This window comes from Plectropomus leopardus, chromosome 6 (assembly GCF_008729295.1).
Source record: "Plectropomus leopardus isolate mb chromosome 6, YSFRI_Pleo_2.0, whole genome shotgun sequence".
Taxonomy (NCBI): Eukaryota; Metazoa; Chordata; class Actinopteri; order Perciformes; family Serranidae; genus Plectropomus; species Plectropomus leopardus.
The window spans coordinates 9223020-9239473 of record NC_056468.1 but is presented as its reverse complement, the minus strand read 5'-3'; the positions used below and the strand labels follow the sequence as shown (position 1 = coordinate 9239473).

The 16454-nt window shown below is 40.7% G+C and overlaps 1 protein-coding gene across 1 annotated transcript in view; it reads left to right on the top strand.

Moving 5' to 3' along the window:
- Positions 1-4863: 4863 nt before the first annotated feature.
- The window catches only part of htr7c (5-hydroxytryptamine (serotonin) receptor 7c), a 32752-nt gene continuing 21161 nt past the window's right edge, over positions 4864-16454 (top strand). The window contains exon 1 of the mRNA XM_042488787.1: positions 4864-5315. Within this exon, the coding sequence (XP_042344721.1) occupies positions 4864-5315 (452 nt within the window). The remainder of the gene's footprint in view (positions 5316-16454) is intronic.

The following is a 16454-nucleotide window of genomic DNA, read 5'->3' as shown; positions in this document are numbered from 1 at the left end:
GGCATGTTGGTCTAATTACAGGTCAGAAGGTAAAACGTGATGGCAGCTTGCATCATTCCCATGAAAGGACATGTTTACTCAATGTTTTTGGTTTCATTACTGTCCAATTAGAAGGCTTGTGAGCAAACGTCACATGGATATACATGGGGCTTGTTTATTGGACAGAGTCTCTGTAACCTGAAAGCCAGACAGGCCACGGGGGATTTGGGCTGCAAGGGAGATCAAAACAAGTTTTGCATTTGGGGTCACTTCCTGCAATTGATTCAAACGACGCTTTCACTTCTGACAAACCACACCACGGTTTTAATAAAGGAGCACACAGATCTGAGTTTTCAGCTGTCTCAGCATGAGAACCTGGCCGCACCAAAGTCCCAATGTCTACTAATTAAAGATGTGCCGTGCAGGACTTCTCTGCAGAGACTCTGCCGTCTGCCTGTATTTTCTTATTTTCTAAGTTTTGGGCGTTTATGGGCATGTACGCCCACAGCACTCAGGAGAGGCTGAGCCATAAAAAGGTAGAAACCAGGTGCCAGACTGTAAACAGCAGGTATCCACAGTACTCAGAAATAAGCAAATATAACGAGGTAAATTGCCAAACGACAGTGAATCCGCTTTAACTCTCACTTTTGCTGTTGTGTGTTTTCACCATAAACTGTACAAATAATGGACATAGTGCTAAGACGTCACCCATTGGTTTGTGGACTTCTTTGAAGCCTGACATTTTGGCTGTTGCCATCGTGTGTTTTTGGAGCCAAAAGTGACCATAGTTGGATGAGAGGAAGAAGCTGTGAAGTGGATGTGATTTATAGACTGTAACGACCGCTCGAAGACAGCCTGTCACTCAAGTGGCCCAGCCCTTATTTATGTGTAACTTTCAGCCTTGATGAAATTTACATAGGTGGGTTATAAAAAAACACCCCTTGTACAACTGCCTGTAATCTTGAAATTACCAGGCTGTAAACATGTTTATTTCTGATGTGAAGTTGGGCATTTTAACATGAGGGTCTATGGGGATTTACTCTGTTTTGGAGCCAGCCTCAAGTGGCCATTCAACTAACTGCAGTTTTTGGCACTCGGCTTGATTTTTCAGCCTCAGAGGTCAACCAATTCTGACTCCCAACTCATCACATGGTGACACCCAGTCAGTGACCTTCTGTGTAGGAGTGTGAACGTGCATGGACGTGTCAGATGATAACGTGGCCAAATGAAACCAGTCGCGTGCACCTGAAATGCTGAAGTACAACGTCACGTAATAATGCTGCCGATAACACTGTAATATACAGAGTGTGAGTGTGCTTATAGGGTAAGCGGTGGGGAGGTAGATGGGTCCAACAAACAACTGACTTACATGCAGGAGTCTGGAGTTCGCGTCCCTAGTGTGTGTGTGTTTTCTCCACCTTACAGTGTGCCTCTTTTGACTGACTCTAACCCACTGTGACTTTGGTGCCTAATCCCAACCATCGTGACAGTCCACGCTGTTGTTTGAACATAGGGACCATGCTGCTTCATCCCCTATACATGCATTTGTTGACATCATCGCAGTGGCATCTCGGAGCTTAAACAGCTTACGCACAATACCTAAAACATCATAGGTTAACGCAGAAGGTCACTGACTGAGAGTTCAGATTGAGAATGATTTGCGGAGGTTGCCGCTTGGCTTTCACGAACAGTTACTCAAAGTCTTGCATACTATAACTTAAAATGCTCAAGAGTCAGAGTCCATACATACTTGATGCCTGGAAGTACCACACAATTATCAATGCTCACATTGGATTGCTGAACAGATCTACTAAACACTGGCCAAGGGGCCCAAAGGGTCAGGGGGCCTGTGAGCGAGAATCTCTGTTTGAAGTTAAGTGTGTGTGTTAGAGATGCAAAACTTTCACAAAGAACCACTAAACTAACAAAGAGAGATAATAAAAGGGATGATGAAGAGATGCAAACAACTACACAGACACAAGCAACCAAAAAGAGATGCAGAGTGACCACAAAAAAACACAAATAAAAGGACATAGAAAACAGACACTAAGGGACACAAAATGAACACTGATGAAAAAAAAGACATCATAAAAAGCCAAACAACCACAAAGAGATACAAAATGTACACATAGAGACAAAAAAACAACCACAGAGAAATGCAAAATGACCATGGCTGTATGGTTGCGTCCTCAAAGATGAAACATTAACCTCAGTTTGATTTGAATTTCTCATCATGTTCTCTCCTAACCAACGCTCCTCATTGCTCCCAAAGCATGTGTAATCCATACCTGTTTAACCCCTCTCATTACAAAATCCCCAGAGGAGCTGAAAGAGACACTGACATGTTGACAGGTTGTTTTGCATAAGCCCTGAGAACTTGCCTCAGAGGCTTTCCACCCTGGAAACACGACCCGTCTCCTCTGACTTCTGCGCATCGGTAATATCCTTAGCGTCAATAAGCCAAATTTCCTTGACAGCAGGAGGTTTGGCGGAACCTGCCAATGGTCAGTGGCGCTAATTTCATGTGACAATCATTACTGACCTGTCTGTCAAACTGAGGAGCAGGTAATGGTGACTAAAAGGCCGTAACTGTGGTGGCTTGCGTCTAAGGTGGGGGAGGAGCGGTGATGACAGACTATGAGGGAAATGTGGGAAATGGCACTGGCCCCTCCAGAGCCAGAGGGGACAAACACACCACAGCTGTTGCGGCCTGGACGATGATGCAAGCAGCCAAAGTCCTGGGAAGCTTTCCCATATGTCCACACTGTCTTCCAGCATCATCAGCAGTGCTGGACTTTCTCTTTTGATTTGTCTCTGGTGCTTAGCTACATCTGAGGAGCCAAGGCAACCAAGAAGAGCGTCAGCACAACACAAAAGCATATTGTGCACTATAAGAGAGTTGAGTTTGAGGGAGATATTCTATTTATAAACAGGTGATTTTTGCTTGTTGGAGGCTCTGGCAAAATGCCATGAGGTTCATTTCCTGTCTCTTCTTCAAATTCGAGAGGCATGTGGGAAAAGCAGAGATTTTTTTTTAACAAAACCTGCTGCATGATTTTTTTTTCTCCAAAAAGGCTTGGCCGTGTTTAGGGGCTGTCATTGAGGTTTCCGAAAAGCTCATTCTGTGAATCATGATGAGGAGATATTATGTGTGCAACCCATATGTGATATTATGTGGGATTTTTGTGATATTACCTCACAGCCAGATATAAAATAGACAAACATTTGATTCTATAATATAACTGCACACAAGGAAACGCACCTTAGAATCTGTATTTTCTGATGAGTATATACAGAATATTTCACTTCATTTTGTCCATGGACCACAAAGTTTTATAGTCATATTATAATACATAAAAGAACACAGACACACAGTGCAGTAAGGGGGGGTGGGATGTGTCCTAAATACAAGTCCAACAACATTAAGGGAGACTAGGGTTGGTTGTTATACTGATTTGTAAAATTAAGAATTGTAAATGGACCTGCACTTGTATAGCGCTTTTCTAGTCATTTGATCACTCAAAGCCCTCTAACACTATGAGTCACATTCACACGTACATTCATACACTGGTGTCTGAGGCGACTGTACAAGGTTCCACCTGTTACTCTGTTTTTAAACATTTATGCACACACCATCACACAACAATGGCACAGCCATTGGGAGTAATAGGAGTTCAATATCTTGGCCAAGGATACTTCGACATGTTGTCTGGAGAAGCTCGGGATCGAACCACCAAGGAGGATGACCTGCTCTACCTCCTGAGCAACAGCTGCCCAAGTTGTAAGTGTATTTATATTATAAGACATTGAAACTAATTTGAATGTTTAAAAAACAGCATTTACACTGTTACTTTATTATAATGTTGAATGGTCACTGGCTTAAGTAATGAGACATCCCTATATGAATTGCCTAAAACTGTTGTTTGGTTTTGAATATGAGCTGATATTCTACATTGCTTGTTTTTTTTCTTGAGGGGGTTAACTACAGCATTTAACATTTCCCATGATGGGGCTGCCTGGCACAAATGCACAACTTGACTTTTATTGCGAATCATTTAATTAAACATTTAACAGACCTTAATATTCCATTTTCTGCAGGTTAAAATAATCTAACAAAATTTTGGCCAAAAAAGAATAGCAGAGAGCGAAAAGTTTACGAACCAGCCCCGGTCTCTCCTATTCAGTGGTGCTCGACTTACACTTTCCCACTGTAGAAACCACAGCAGCCTTTACATCTTAAATGGCAGATGGGTATATAGAATGAAAATAAACATAATATTAATTTATAAGTACAAAGACAAACCCATCATAACACAATCGTCATCATCAGCGTCATCATCTACAGTAACTGTCAAGGTGGTGGGTACAGTTTGGAGAGGAAACCCCGCGCCTAAATGCACCAATAACCACCAAATAAACTATTCATGCATTTGCACGCCCCGTGAGTCCACTTTGAAACCGCTGCTCTGAAGTCTCGTATTTGGTTGTGCGCCCTAAGAGATGCGTCACATGGATAGGTGCGGTTTGCGCAGCGCAACTCCCCAAATAGTCCACATTTGTCTGCTTGGTGAACTGAGAAACGAGCACTCTGGGAGCAGCTGTTTAGATTCTGTAACTTTTTTTTCATTACATAGTTTTGGAGTACAGTTATTTTTGCCTGCAGGGATGGAGCACGCGTCTAAAACCTTTTTTCAGATGGATCATTCTTAAACAGAGACCGGTCAAGTGAGTTGCTGGCAGCTGTGATGTGGTGCAGCTGCAACAGCCTCGATCTAACACCGCTAGACAGGAGTCGAGAGCAGGTTACACATATCCAAATATGCGCGTAATTGGAGTGCACTGGCGAGGCGTCCCTTGCACCCCCTCCGAGATACCGTTGTCGTGATGTTCAATACTTCGGGAATTGAGCACACTTTTAACAAGAAAGGGGATGTTTCCGAAGTTATCAATGGTACTCTGCCTCTGGGCACCACCAGCCCCACAGCCATGTGGAATGAGTCGTGCGGGGAGCAGCTGCAGGATTTCGGGAGACCGGAGAAGATCATCATCGGGGTGATGTTGGCGATCATCACGGCGGTCACCGTCATGGGGAACACGCTGGTGGTGATCGCCGTGTGCGTGGTGAAGAAACTAAGGCAACCTTCAAACTACCTTCTGGTGTCTCTTGCAGTGGCGGACCTGTCAGTGGCCATAGTTGTGATGCCGTTTGTAATAGTGACGGACCTCACCGGGGGAAAGTGGCTTTTTGGAGAGGTGTTCTGCAACATCTTCATCGGCATGGATGTAATGTGCTGCACTGCCTCAATCATGACCCTGTGTGTGATCAGCGTCGATAGGTAAGTTTGTAAAGTTAGTAACTAAAGCTGATTTGATGTAAAAGCCTGTCGATTTTCAGTGCCACCAGAATTACGCACGCAGAATGACGCGGAGAGGACCAAATACGTGTCCTTTTGTAAGCTGCTCTAAACCACATAAGTACACTGACAGCAGGAACACTTCATGAAGTAATGATTTCGATTTTGCGTCAGAGAATGGCATTAAAATGTCTGATTCCAGATCAGGCGTTCCTCTAATTATCTGTGCCGCTGAAGCCATTGATCCAGAAAATTAATACGCAGACTGTGATTAATTTATAGCACGCTGAATTAATTTGCTTGACCGGAACATGAGCAGTGTTTCCTGTAATTACGCATTTAGGATCAGTGCCCATCGACCTTACAGCTGCGATGACTTTGATAGGCGGTTTACCATCGTCCTACATGTCTGTTGAGGACGCACCGCACCTGCGCTCCGCTACAACGCCCCCGTAACAGTAAAATGAAAGTGTTGTAGGTAAGGTTCACCTCAGAGAAAGCTGAAATATTGTTTTTCTCACTACATAAATATGAGATTTACCATCCTGCTGTTTTACATCAACACATTGTTCCTAAATTATTCATTCAAATTAGTTCCCAAATGCCCCCCCCCCCCTTAACCCTTTAACAACTGCATTGGCATCAGTTTTCTTGTGCTGAATTCAGACGCCTTATACTAGAACACAAATCTTTGAAACTTGAGAAAATTGGTTTTATTTCATTCAAAAACATGGAAAAATCATGAGCAGTTTGGCAAAAGAATGTCCTGCAAGAAGAAGAAGAAGAAGAAGAAGGAAAAAAAGTTTAGCTGAGGGGGGTTTAACAGATATTATTAAAAAAACAAGCAAACAAGGGGAAATGTCCAAATAATATTTGTAATTCTCTTGATTATATATTTAAAATTATGTTACAGGAATTTTTTTTAAATATATATATACAAACACACACACATCTTCCTGTCTTCCTCTTTTTGCTTTTGTTTGCCTTTTTAATGTTTTATTTTTTCTATTTTCAGACCATTTTCTTGTTATTTTTTACTGATTTCTCTGGGCCATTTCTTGTTCAGTTGCACGACTCTCTTCCCCTGGGTTTGTCCCAGTCAGTTCGAACTGTTTGACAAGTAAAATTATTTTTTTTTTAAAAGGTGCAAATTAGTCTCAAACCTGAAAGGCAGTGATGTGCCAGAATAGTGTCTAGCCTGACAAATTTTACGTGCACATAAAGTGATACTATATGTATTTTATACGATATTGATACTATACTAATGATAACCAGGAATGTAAGAAACTGCAATTTTAGTAATTTAAGTAGGTATGGGTACTGGAGACTAAATAGTAAAAGAAAGCAATGCAGGTACACCCCACCCACTGAGATCCACTCTCAGGTGTACCCCAGCTGTTTGGAGTCACAGCGCAGAATGCCAGAGCTCAGCCTGACAGCTTGTGACAAACGAGACACTGTAATCCACAATGAAATAAAAGTCAAGTGATTGGTGTCCTTGTTCTGCCTCAGTAACCATAATGAAGACAGAGGCTCATTGTAGTATTGATGATCTGATTATTCCTCCTGCTTGCCAATCAGGTATTATTACCTCAGTGCATTACACCCACAATTATGCATGCTTGTGGATGCGCTAAGCACAATGGATGTAAGTAGGCCTGAGGAGCTAATGATATTATGGGAAGAACTGGATCACAGAGATCATTCTGGGAGTGAGCTGAAGCTGACAGAGGTATGGATGTGTTTTGGGGTGATTGGGTACCAAGGCTAAGAAGCCCTTCAGGGGGTTACGGTAGAGGTCACAGAGGTCACAATGATAACTGAAGATGCAGGGACAGTGTTTGTGACTTGTGCATCACCTGTGGCTGCTCACTCTCCAGTGAGGTCATGAGCTGGCCTTTTCAGTCAGTATGGAAGCAGCTATATATAGCCTGTATTTTTTTCCCATCATGACATGAGCAAATATACAAGGAGGACAATGTTTAGATTTAGATAGGAAGAACTAACCTGAGGTGAAATAATATATACATATATATATATATGTGTGTGTGTGTGTATTTTTGTTATTTACAAGAACATATGAAAATCAGACAATAGTTTTCACCTTATGCAACCCATCAATTTCAAAAAGCCAGCAAGCAAACTAGTACGAAACAAAAAAAACAACTAAAGCAACACCAGTACCTACCAAAAACAAACAAAAAGCAAAATACATGAATGAATATTTAAATGAATGTGGAAAATAAATAAATAAATCGAAAGGTTAGTCTTACAGATCATAAAACTGCATGCTTTATCAAAATAAGGTGTTTTAATTAGCTAACTATTCCATCTGTTGTCTTTAGGACATGGTTACTAAGGAGCGTGACCATACTGAGTACACTCATCTACTGAGCTTATAGTTATATGAATTTTTTTTTCAAGTGTAGCTATTTTCAACAGTGCATCAGTCCAGGCTTGAATGTGTGGAGTACCGCTGTCTCCCCAAGTTATTGGCAACAGCAAAAGCTACAGACATCGGCTTATTATACAAATAATAAGAGAAATAACAATGTCAATGCCTTTCACCAGGCCTTTCTTTGGTGGAGGATATGTAGGAGGCAAACCAGCACTGTCGGGTCTCACGGCCATTGTCTGTGATAACGGATGTGCTCATTGTATATACTCAGGCAGGACAAATGCGCCCACCTGTGAGCGAGCATTTCTGAAAAGAAAGAGGAGTAGGTGACTGAATCTGGTGCCATGAAATCGAAGTGTGCACGCCCACCAAACCACACCATCCCAGAGCATCTTTTCCATGTCCTCCAGATACTTTCAACTACGAGACTAACTGAGATTTTTAAATAATTATGAAGTCAATGTGGGTTTATTTTCATCCCTGCACAAGCTGCACAGACCGTTCTGTAAACTGTTTGCGCTGATATCCGTGAAAACAGGCTCGTTTGAATTCAACAATGCAGAGCGTGTTTGGCATATGATTCACAATGGGAATCATAGAGATAATTCATTAGGATGGGAATTGCCAATTAGACACATGATTAGCCATAATTAGGGCTCTCTCGCTGTCATTTTGGATTCCCAAGGACATGCATTGTGAAATTAAGATGAACAGTAGGGAGTGCTGCAAATGAGGCTAAGGATTGAGCAGGTTTGTTTGTGGGAGTTATGCACTCCCTGAAGACTAGGCGCTCTGCTGGGATATTGATTGCCTTTCAGAGCTCCTTTAGGTTTGCAGGAAAATGTTGCATATATGTATGTGTCAATATGGACAATGCGGGGCTGGAGGAGGGGTCCCTAGTGTAAGGGGCCAGTGAATTTATGATCCTGCAGGGACCTGACAGGCTTCAATAGATGCTGTCATCCTGGTGGAATACACAATCTCTGCCATTCAGCACTTAACATGAGTCTAGTCAGTGCTGGATCAAACCCCTGCGGATCCTGGGGCAAAAATTGGGCCCCAACGATATATTTAGATAATAATAATAATAATATTCATGATTTAAAACTACTTTTTGACACAGGGATCTTATACTTTACAAGAGATGAGTTTAAAGGGAATTTTGATACAAAGATATCGGCATTTGTATGTACAATCTCTAGGCAACAGTACAACATTTTGGTATGAGTTATTTGTAGTCCATTTGTAGCCCCATTAGTAGTGACTGATCTGAGTGGCAGGTAAACAGTCTTTGTGAAAGGCAGAAGGTATTGGAAAAATTTAACCTTGGCAACCACTGTCTATTAAAAATCTATTTTTTAAAAATCTATTTGTATTCATATGCAGATATCTGTTTGAGATTATCTGAAATGACAAGCAAAGAGAAGTCATGGCCCAGATATCTACTGGCTACACCCCTCGAAATATTGGCTGTTGCCCCCAGACTGGTCCCGAGGTTGGATAATGGCTTACTCCAGCCATGTAGTATAAAGTTCGTGGACGAAGAGATACCTTTACAGAAATGATTGAAATTCATGCAGCAGAGTGTGAGCTATCCTGGCTGTTAGTCGTGAACATAAGTCAAACCCCTAAACAATCCAAACCAACATTTTCCAAATTGCAATTCAACAGTTCTGTTTCAGGCCACCTGCCTGGTAAATGCCCACATTTTTCAAAACCCACGCCTTTAAGAAAGCTCCCTATAGAGGTAATGAGTACTTACAGATTAAGTCCTCAGTAAAATCCACGAAGAGCCCTTTTAACATTGCAGGACTTAATCAAAGTAATAAAGCCCCACCGCACTAACTGATTCAAGTCACCAATGTTTATCAGTATACTTTGATTGGCTGCGAAAAGGCTAGAAATGCTGCGCAGCTTATAAATGTAATAATTCTTAATAATTCATCGGTAGTACGTGGTAAGGCGTCAGGGTCTGGACCTGGAACACAGTCCACCTAAATGACACATTTCACTCAAATTATAAACAGAATCAAAATCTGAATATACAACCTATTGCTTCATTTTTTCCCTTCGATGTGCTTTTATTATAGTCTACTATAGCAATAATGCCCCTTAGAAATCTTAGTTTAGCAACCTTTCTCACCCAATAATTGTGAGCTATTGACAGACTTGAAGAAAAGGTTACCCGTCCTGTGGCCTGGGTCACATCAAACTAACAGCAGAATACTCTTCAGTGGTATTGATTCACTACTGTAGGTGCAAACGATGATTTATGGCTTTGAAAGCCATGCTTATGGATGAGTACCAATTCAGCACCTCCAGCCTCTTTAAGTGGAGATTCAACAACTGCAAATTGAACCTAACACACCGCAGCATTGACCCAGTCACAGCAGAAGAGTCCGGTCTGAGTGTTGGGAAGTGAATATAAAAGGGAAGTTTTATATGAATGTAGGTCTGCTCTTTCACAAGATATCCCAGCTTGCACTTTCAGAAACGGCTTTTGTACCCACTTCCTCAAAAAGTTAGTATCTCTTTTGGCTATAGTCAGTTTTTACCTTTGCTGAGAGTAATATGTTGTATGTTCAATAATTCAAAAGTCAAATATGAATGATTTATTCACAACAGTGGCAAGAGACGGGAGTCCTTTGCTGTAGTTCCTCAGACGTCTAAGAAAAGACAGTGCTAAAGGAACGGAGGAACTCGCTACAGCAAGAGACAGAGTTAAATTTGCAAATCAAATATAGCCTGGCTTAACTATGAGTGAACTTGTGGAAGATGGATGTAGGTCAAGAAAAAAAAATAACAACACATAACTGCAGTAAAGTAAACTTTTCCACCGAGATTCAGACGAAAAAAAACACAGTGTAGGTGTGATCACACCCGTAAGATTCTGCAGGGGATTTGAGGGAGGAAATCATGCTTGCTGGGGCCCTTAGATGGCAGCAGGATTAGCCACAGCCTTCACATCCTTTCTGCCAAATGGTGTGTCAATGATGAGCCGAGTTCACACACAGCTCCCACACTGACCCGGCCTCAACGTCTGATAATATTTCTGTGAGGTCGGCGCGTAAGTTCGTCCCAGGAGAAGCAGCGCTTGGCTAGTGCAGCTGGGGAACATCCATCCGCGGCAGCAGACACAGATGACTTGACCTAGCTGACGCATCCTCAGGTAATGTGATGTGACGCCTAAGCTCCTCTCTCTCAGGCACTATTCACTTCCCACTTGTCGGCCACCTCGCTGAAATGTGGAGGATTGGACATCTCCTGCGAGGACAGTGCGATCAGATCAAAGGCGGCCCATGCTTGTAAAGGGATGCTAAATCGGGACAAAGTGTGCTTTGGCGCTAAATAGGATGTTACACTGCTTTCTTAAATCTTGTGAGCACAACCAGTTTACAAGGAGTGCTACAGTGCACAGTTGCCACATTCAATGTTACAAGCCACTACAGTTGTTTTGTACAGAAAAGACAAACCACTCTCATCCTTAAAGAGAAACAATATTTAAATTTAAAAATCCAGCTCTGCTCACATGCTGAAAACAAGCACTTCTTCCAGAGCAAAACTGCTGTCAATGAAACTATTTCGGAGCACCATTAAATAAAAAATGCTGTGAGAAGGCATTTGGCAAGTTAATCATTGATAAGTGCTGCTTGTACTATCAACCGCAGCTGAGTTTCTGTCCTGTTTGACTGTCTGTTTGACTTCTATAACAGCAGCGCGTGAAGTAAGAGACAAATTGTTGGTTGATCGTGTAGTCAGATAAGGTGGTGTCTGTGTGGTAATGGACCTGAGGGAGTTTGAGATGACTGAAAATAGAAAGTCAAAGGGAGCAGAGCAAAACTGATGGCAGCGGCTTCTTGTTTGTCTCTTAGCTTTTTGATTTATCTTAACTTGTACCGGGGTATTGTCACTGAGTCATAAGGTCATGGTCACTGAAAAGATATTAAGGTGACTGTTGGTGACAGATTTGGAGCCATTTATCTCATATGGTGTGAGCAACCATTGCTTGAGAGCTTGTGGTTGATTCAATAGAAAATCAAATATATTTAGCTCTAGCGTGTTGTCATATCTATGGCAGCAGGTCCAGCATGGGTCCATTCACGCCATATGGAAGTTACCATATTTAGCAGATTTCTTCTTGTCCTACTTGCCTATTTGATCAGAAAGCTTGGCTTCTGCCTACTACCAGATGACATGTGAAACTTTTTTATTAACTAAATACTGTAGCCTAATTATGCAAAGATGTTTTTGCATCCAAGTGTTTAGGACAAGCAATCTCATATCTTTTTAAAAGAAAATCAGACTTTGTTAAATACAGAAACATCTGAAAAGCAAACATGAGTCGTTTCTGACAGCTCCAGTGAATCATTCAATCTAGCCCCTATTATAGAGAACATGGTCAATATTAATTCAGTGGGGACCACCCAAGCAAAAATAATTGAGGGCAAACATCATTGTCTTTAAAAAGGCTGTGGCATGCTCTTTTTAAGCTCACATGAAGTTAGTGGTATCTTGCGAAGCTAGGCAACCTAAGGTAGGATTATTGAAACTTTTTTGGATGAGGACCAGATTAGAAAATGTGACAATATCTGGGGGCCAGCTGCTTCACGCATCATATGGGTTATTACAAATATATCACATACAAATGACACAAATGTTTCATCTTCAAGTGAAAAAGTATTCAACTTTCCCGGCAGGACTTTGTAAAATTATTTATCTTCAGCATCCACTGGTATCCACCATATCATGCTAGTTTGTCGGGAAGGGGGCAAAATAACGCTCAAAAGTTAGGCTTAATTTTGGTGAGAGGAAAACTGGCATGCTGATTTTCAAAGGGGTCCGTCAAACTCTCACCTCAAGATATCTGATTGAAAATGAGTTCTGTTGGTACCCACAAGTCTTTCTTAAACTTGAGAGAGCTTGTTTTATAGTAAAGGTTTTTTTTTCTTACAATCAATTTAGTCCTTCAAATGAAAGGTGTTGTCTTTTTACGAAAAAAAGAACAAATCTGAAGAACAATGAAACACAACACCTGTATATAAGCTATAGATACACATTAAAACAGGATTGTTGTTGCCCCTGGAGAGTAAAACTCTTTTTTTTGGACTCAAACCTCAGAATGGGCAAAAAGAGACAATACTTATTAAACATATTGCTTGTAGCAGGTAAAAAGGCCCTTACAGGGAAATGGCTATTGCAGGAGAGCCCAACCTTAAATGCATGGATGGACATTACAATGGATTTTTATAAAATGTAGAAGATCACAGCACATGTTAATTTTCTGGGAAGGTGGGTTGACTATGTAACACCCCACAGGCCAGACTGTATTTTTACACGGTTATAATGACAAAAAAAAAAAAAAAACACTCCCCACGTGTTTTACACTTTTCACTGTTCCTTTTATGTTTCTGTCATAAATTTTAAAAATGTGTCATTTTTCAGACATATATAAAGGCTGTACAAAGCTTTTGAAATCAAGGTAAGAGATGGTATGTTAAATGCCAATAAAAAGTATTTTTAAAAAAACAGATTGGATTGAAAGGATTGTTGTTGAATTCAAAATGTTAACTGTACCAGTGTAAGTCTACGCACATCAGATAATTAGTAAAATTAACTATAAAATAAGAAACCGAAATATATCAGTACACGATTCATTAATTGTCCATGTTGACTTATTTTTTAGCTAGCCTGTATACTTCAACATCATAATCGAACACCTAAAATTTACTTGGCTTTTGGTTTTTCTTGTGCCAGATTTTCAGTGGCCCCATCTGGCCTACCCTGAGTAAAATTTCTTGAGACACTGCTGTATTCGTTCAAAATGTCAATTAAACTCTTTGTCGCTGTCTTGAGTTGTCAAATGGCATAAACAAATACATGCCATGACCTAATCTCCCATCTCTACCTTCCACAGGACAAATTTCACATTCAGATAATTGATAACAGATATGATGAAGTGCCTAACTGCCACTGCAGAGTTAGAGATATTGAACTAAACCACAGTGCACTCTGCGAATGGTCTGGTTAGCATGCATCCCATTTCCCCCTTTGCCTTCATTACAGCCTTGTCCTTCCCCGTCTAATTGCATTCTCACTTTGTTCTGTGTAAAGAGATCCCTCTAATTTGCAAATAGCTCAAGAAAAAAGGGCAATCAGCAAAGGGCAGAAATTGAAACATTAAACTGAATGCAATCTGATAAACAAGACAAGACGAAGAGGAAGAAGAAAACAAGACTGAGGGTCAAGAGAGCTGGCGGCTCTGTGAAGCTGTCAAGTAATTTACCAAGCTAAATGCTAACAACAGCAAGCTAACGTGCAGACAGTTACAATGCTAAGATGCTGGAATGTTTAGCAGGTGTAATGTTGCCGTGCTGACCACCTAAGTTTAGTGTTGTAGCTCAATCGCTAATTATAGTTGTGTTTTTTTGAGTTGATTCACTGACACCTTCTCGAGAGTCACGTCGCTAGCGTGGCTAATGATCACTCTGCACATGTAGTTTTCACTCTGTTGTTGCCTTCAAGTCATATTTAATATTAAATTCCACAGTGGAAAAAATACAATTTTTTTGACTACTGCCAGTCTAATTCAAGCCCCCAGGAACGGAGCTGGGCATTGAAGTTAATCTGACATCATGGCCAAACCGTGTAATCACAGCTACCAGCTCTGTGCCATTGGACCCCATAGATTTACAAAGTGAAAGATAAAGTCTGTGAATTTCATGTCTGTCCCATTGCCATGAATGCGATGCTTCAAAAAGGCCTTGGGGGAATTTCCTCAAATTCTGCACAAATGTCCACTTTGACTTGGGGATGAAATCATGAGAATTTGATGGTCAAAATTCAAAGGTCACGGTCAAAAACCTATTTTTAGCCATAAAGAATTCTAAGAAGGCTAATTATAACAAAATTTTACATAAACGTCTTATAAGATAGAATAATGAAGTGATGACATTTTGTATCCAAAAGGTCAAAGGTCAAATTCAATGTGATATCATATTGTTTTGCAAAAACATTTCCACCATTATTCAACACCATAACTAAGGAACAGAGAGGGAGACATTTGGTCAGATACTGACACTAATCTTGGGTGTCTTGAAATTGAGCTGTTTAGATCTTCTGTGCTGCCAGGGGGAAGATGTATATGAAGAATCCGTGTTTTAGAATTTGTTATTTCTTTGCAGCAAAATCCATATTTAAAGCATTATCAGCTGTCATGACTATGTGTGAGTCTGGAGAAATAAGGATGTAAACAGCAACTTGACTTGTTTGAAGAGACAATAATTCTATATATTTGTGGTTTTGTTGTTTTTTATCTACTTAAACTTTTCAGTACAAACACTGAAATAGCCCTTATTTGAGTCAGTTTATCCCAAAAGTTGCAAAATTTACCAATAGCCATTTCTCTATTGCAATTCGTGAGTGAGCCCGAGACAGCTGGGAGGCGGGATTGAAAAAAAAAATAGTGGCCTTGCTCTGTGGGCTGATGGATGTGGAAGATTCAGGTAGTTTTACACCTGGAAATTAAACTTTTCTGGCATCATGTGCCACTGATCAACTTTCACAGGAATGAATGAGCCAAGCCTCCAACGCTTTATCCAGATCTCTTTTACAACTATGCTTTAGGTCTGAGGGGGACATAGAATTATGGTGAAGAAAAGAAACATTTCAAACTGCTACATGTGTGAAACAGCACAGAAATTCACGCTTCACTGACGGCATGTTTTGATTTCTCTTGATTTATTGGTTGCCCCCATAGGGAGCCACTTAAATCAGATTTGCCCACGCAACTAATCAGTGAGCTCTTGAACTAGATCCAGCTATGCATCATTGGCTTTGAGTAGTAGTTGTTGTATTGATGGATCAAAGACGAAAATGAAAATAACCACCCCAAGTGCTTCCACAAATGAAAATTAGGTTATGAAGCGAGTTGCTTTTGGGGTTTTCTGCAGATGCTTCTTTTTTTGGTAAAAACCATCTGACCTCAATTTGATGTTTCTGTTTTGACTTCCCTCAACTGAAAACACACAGTTTTTGATGTTTTGAGGGAGTTGTGTGAACTTGGTGTTGATGAAAGCTATTGAAAACTGAAGTTTCCTGAAAAGCTAGGGATACCCATCTCTCATAAGTCAGCAGCAGTGTTGGTACGTCACACTTTCCTGTGTAATTTGACATCGATGATGATGGATTAGTACGCAGTTCACAAATAGACATCTGAGTTTTGCTACTCCCAGCTTGTCACCCTATTTACCCAGCAATCTCTGAGGACAGGAAGAAGAAAAGGGCAAAGTGCTGAGTGACTTTAGTGTGACATAAATCATGCTTTGTGTTTGGCATAACAAAGGTGGCTCCACCATTATTCATCAAGATTGAACAAAGGGCCAACGAGCATTTACCAAGAGTTGAGATAATGGGTTTCCTGTTGATGGAGCTGAGAGGCTGCAAACACACAACCCAGCACCCTGTGGTTTGCAGATAATATGTTTTGAAGATCAAGCATACTGCTGCTGTTGAAGAATAACTACGCAACTCAAGTTTGGGGTATCATCTGTGTACATGAACTGCATATTTATATTGTCCATTCAATTGGCAATGAATGCTCCTATAAACAATTACTGAGAAGTTAACTTTAGTGACTAATTATGTGTATCCATGCGTATTTATATTTAGAGGAAGTAAGGTATATGTGTCTTTATTTGAGCATAATGTTGCCAAAGGTAACAGTT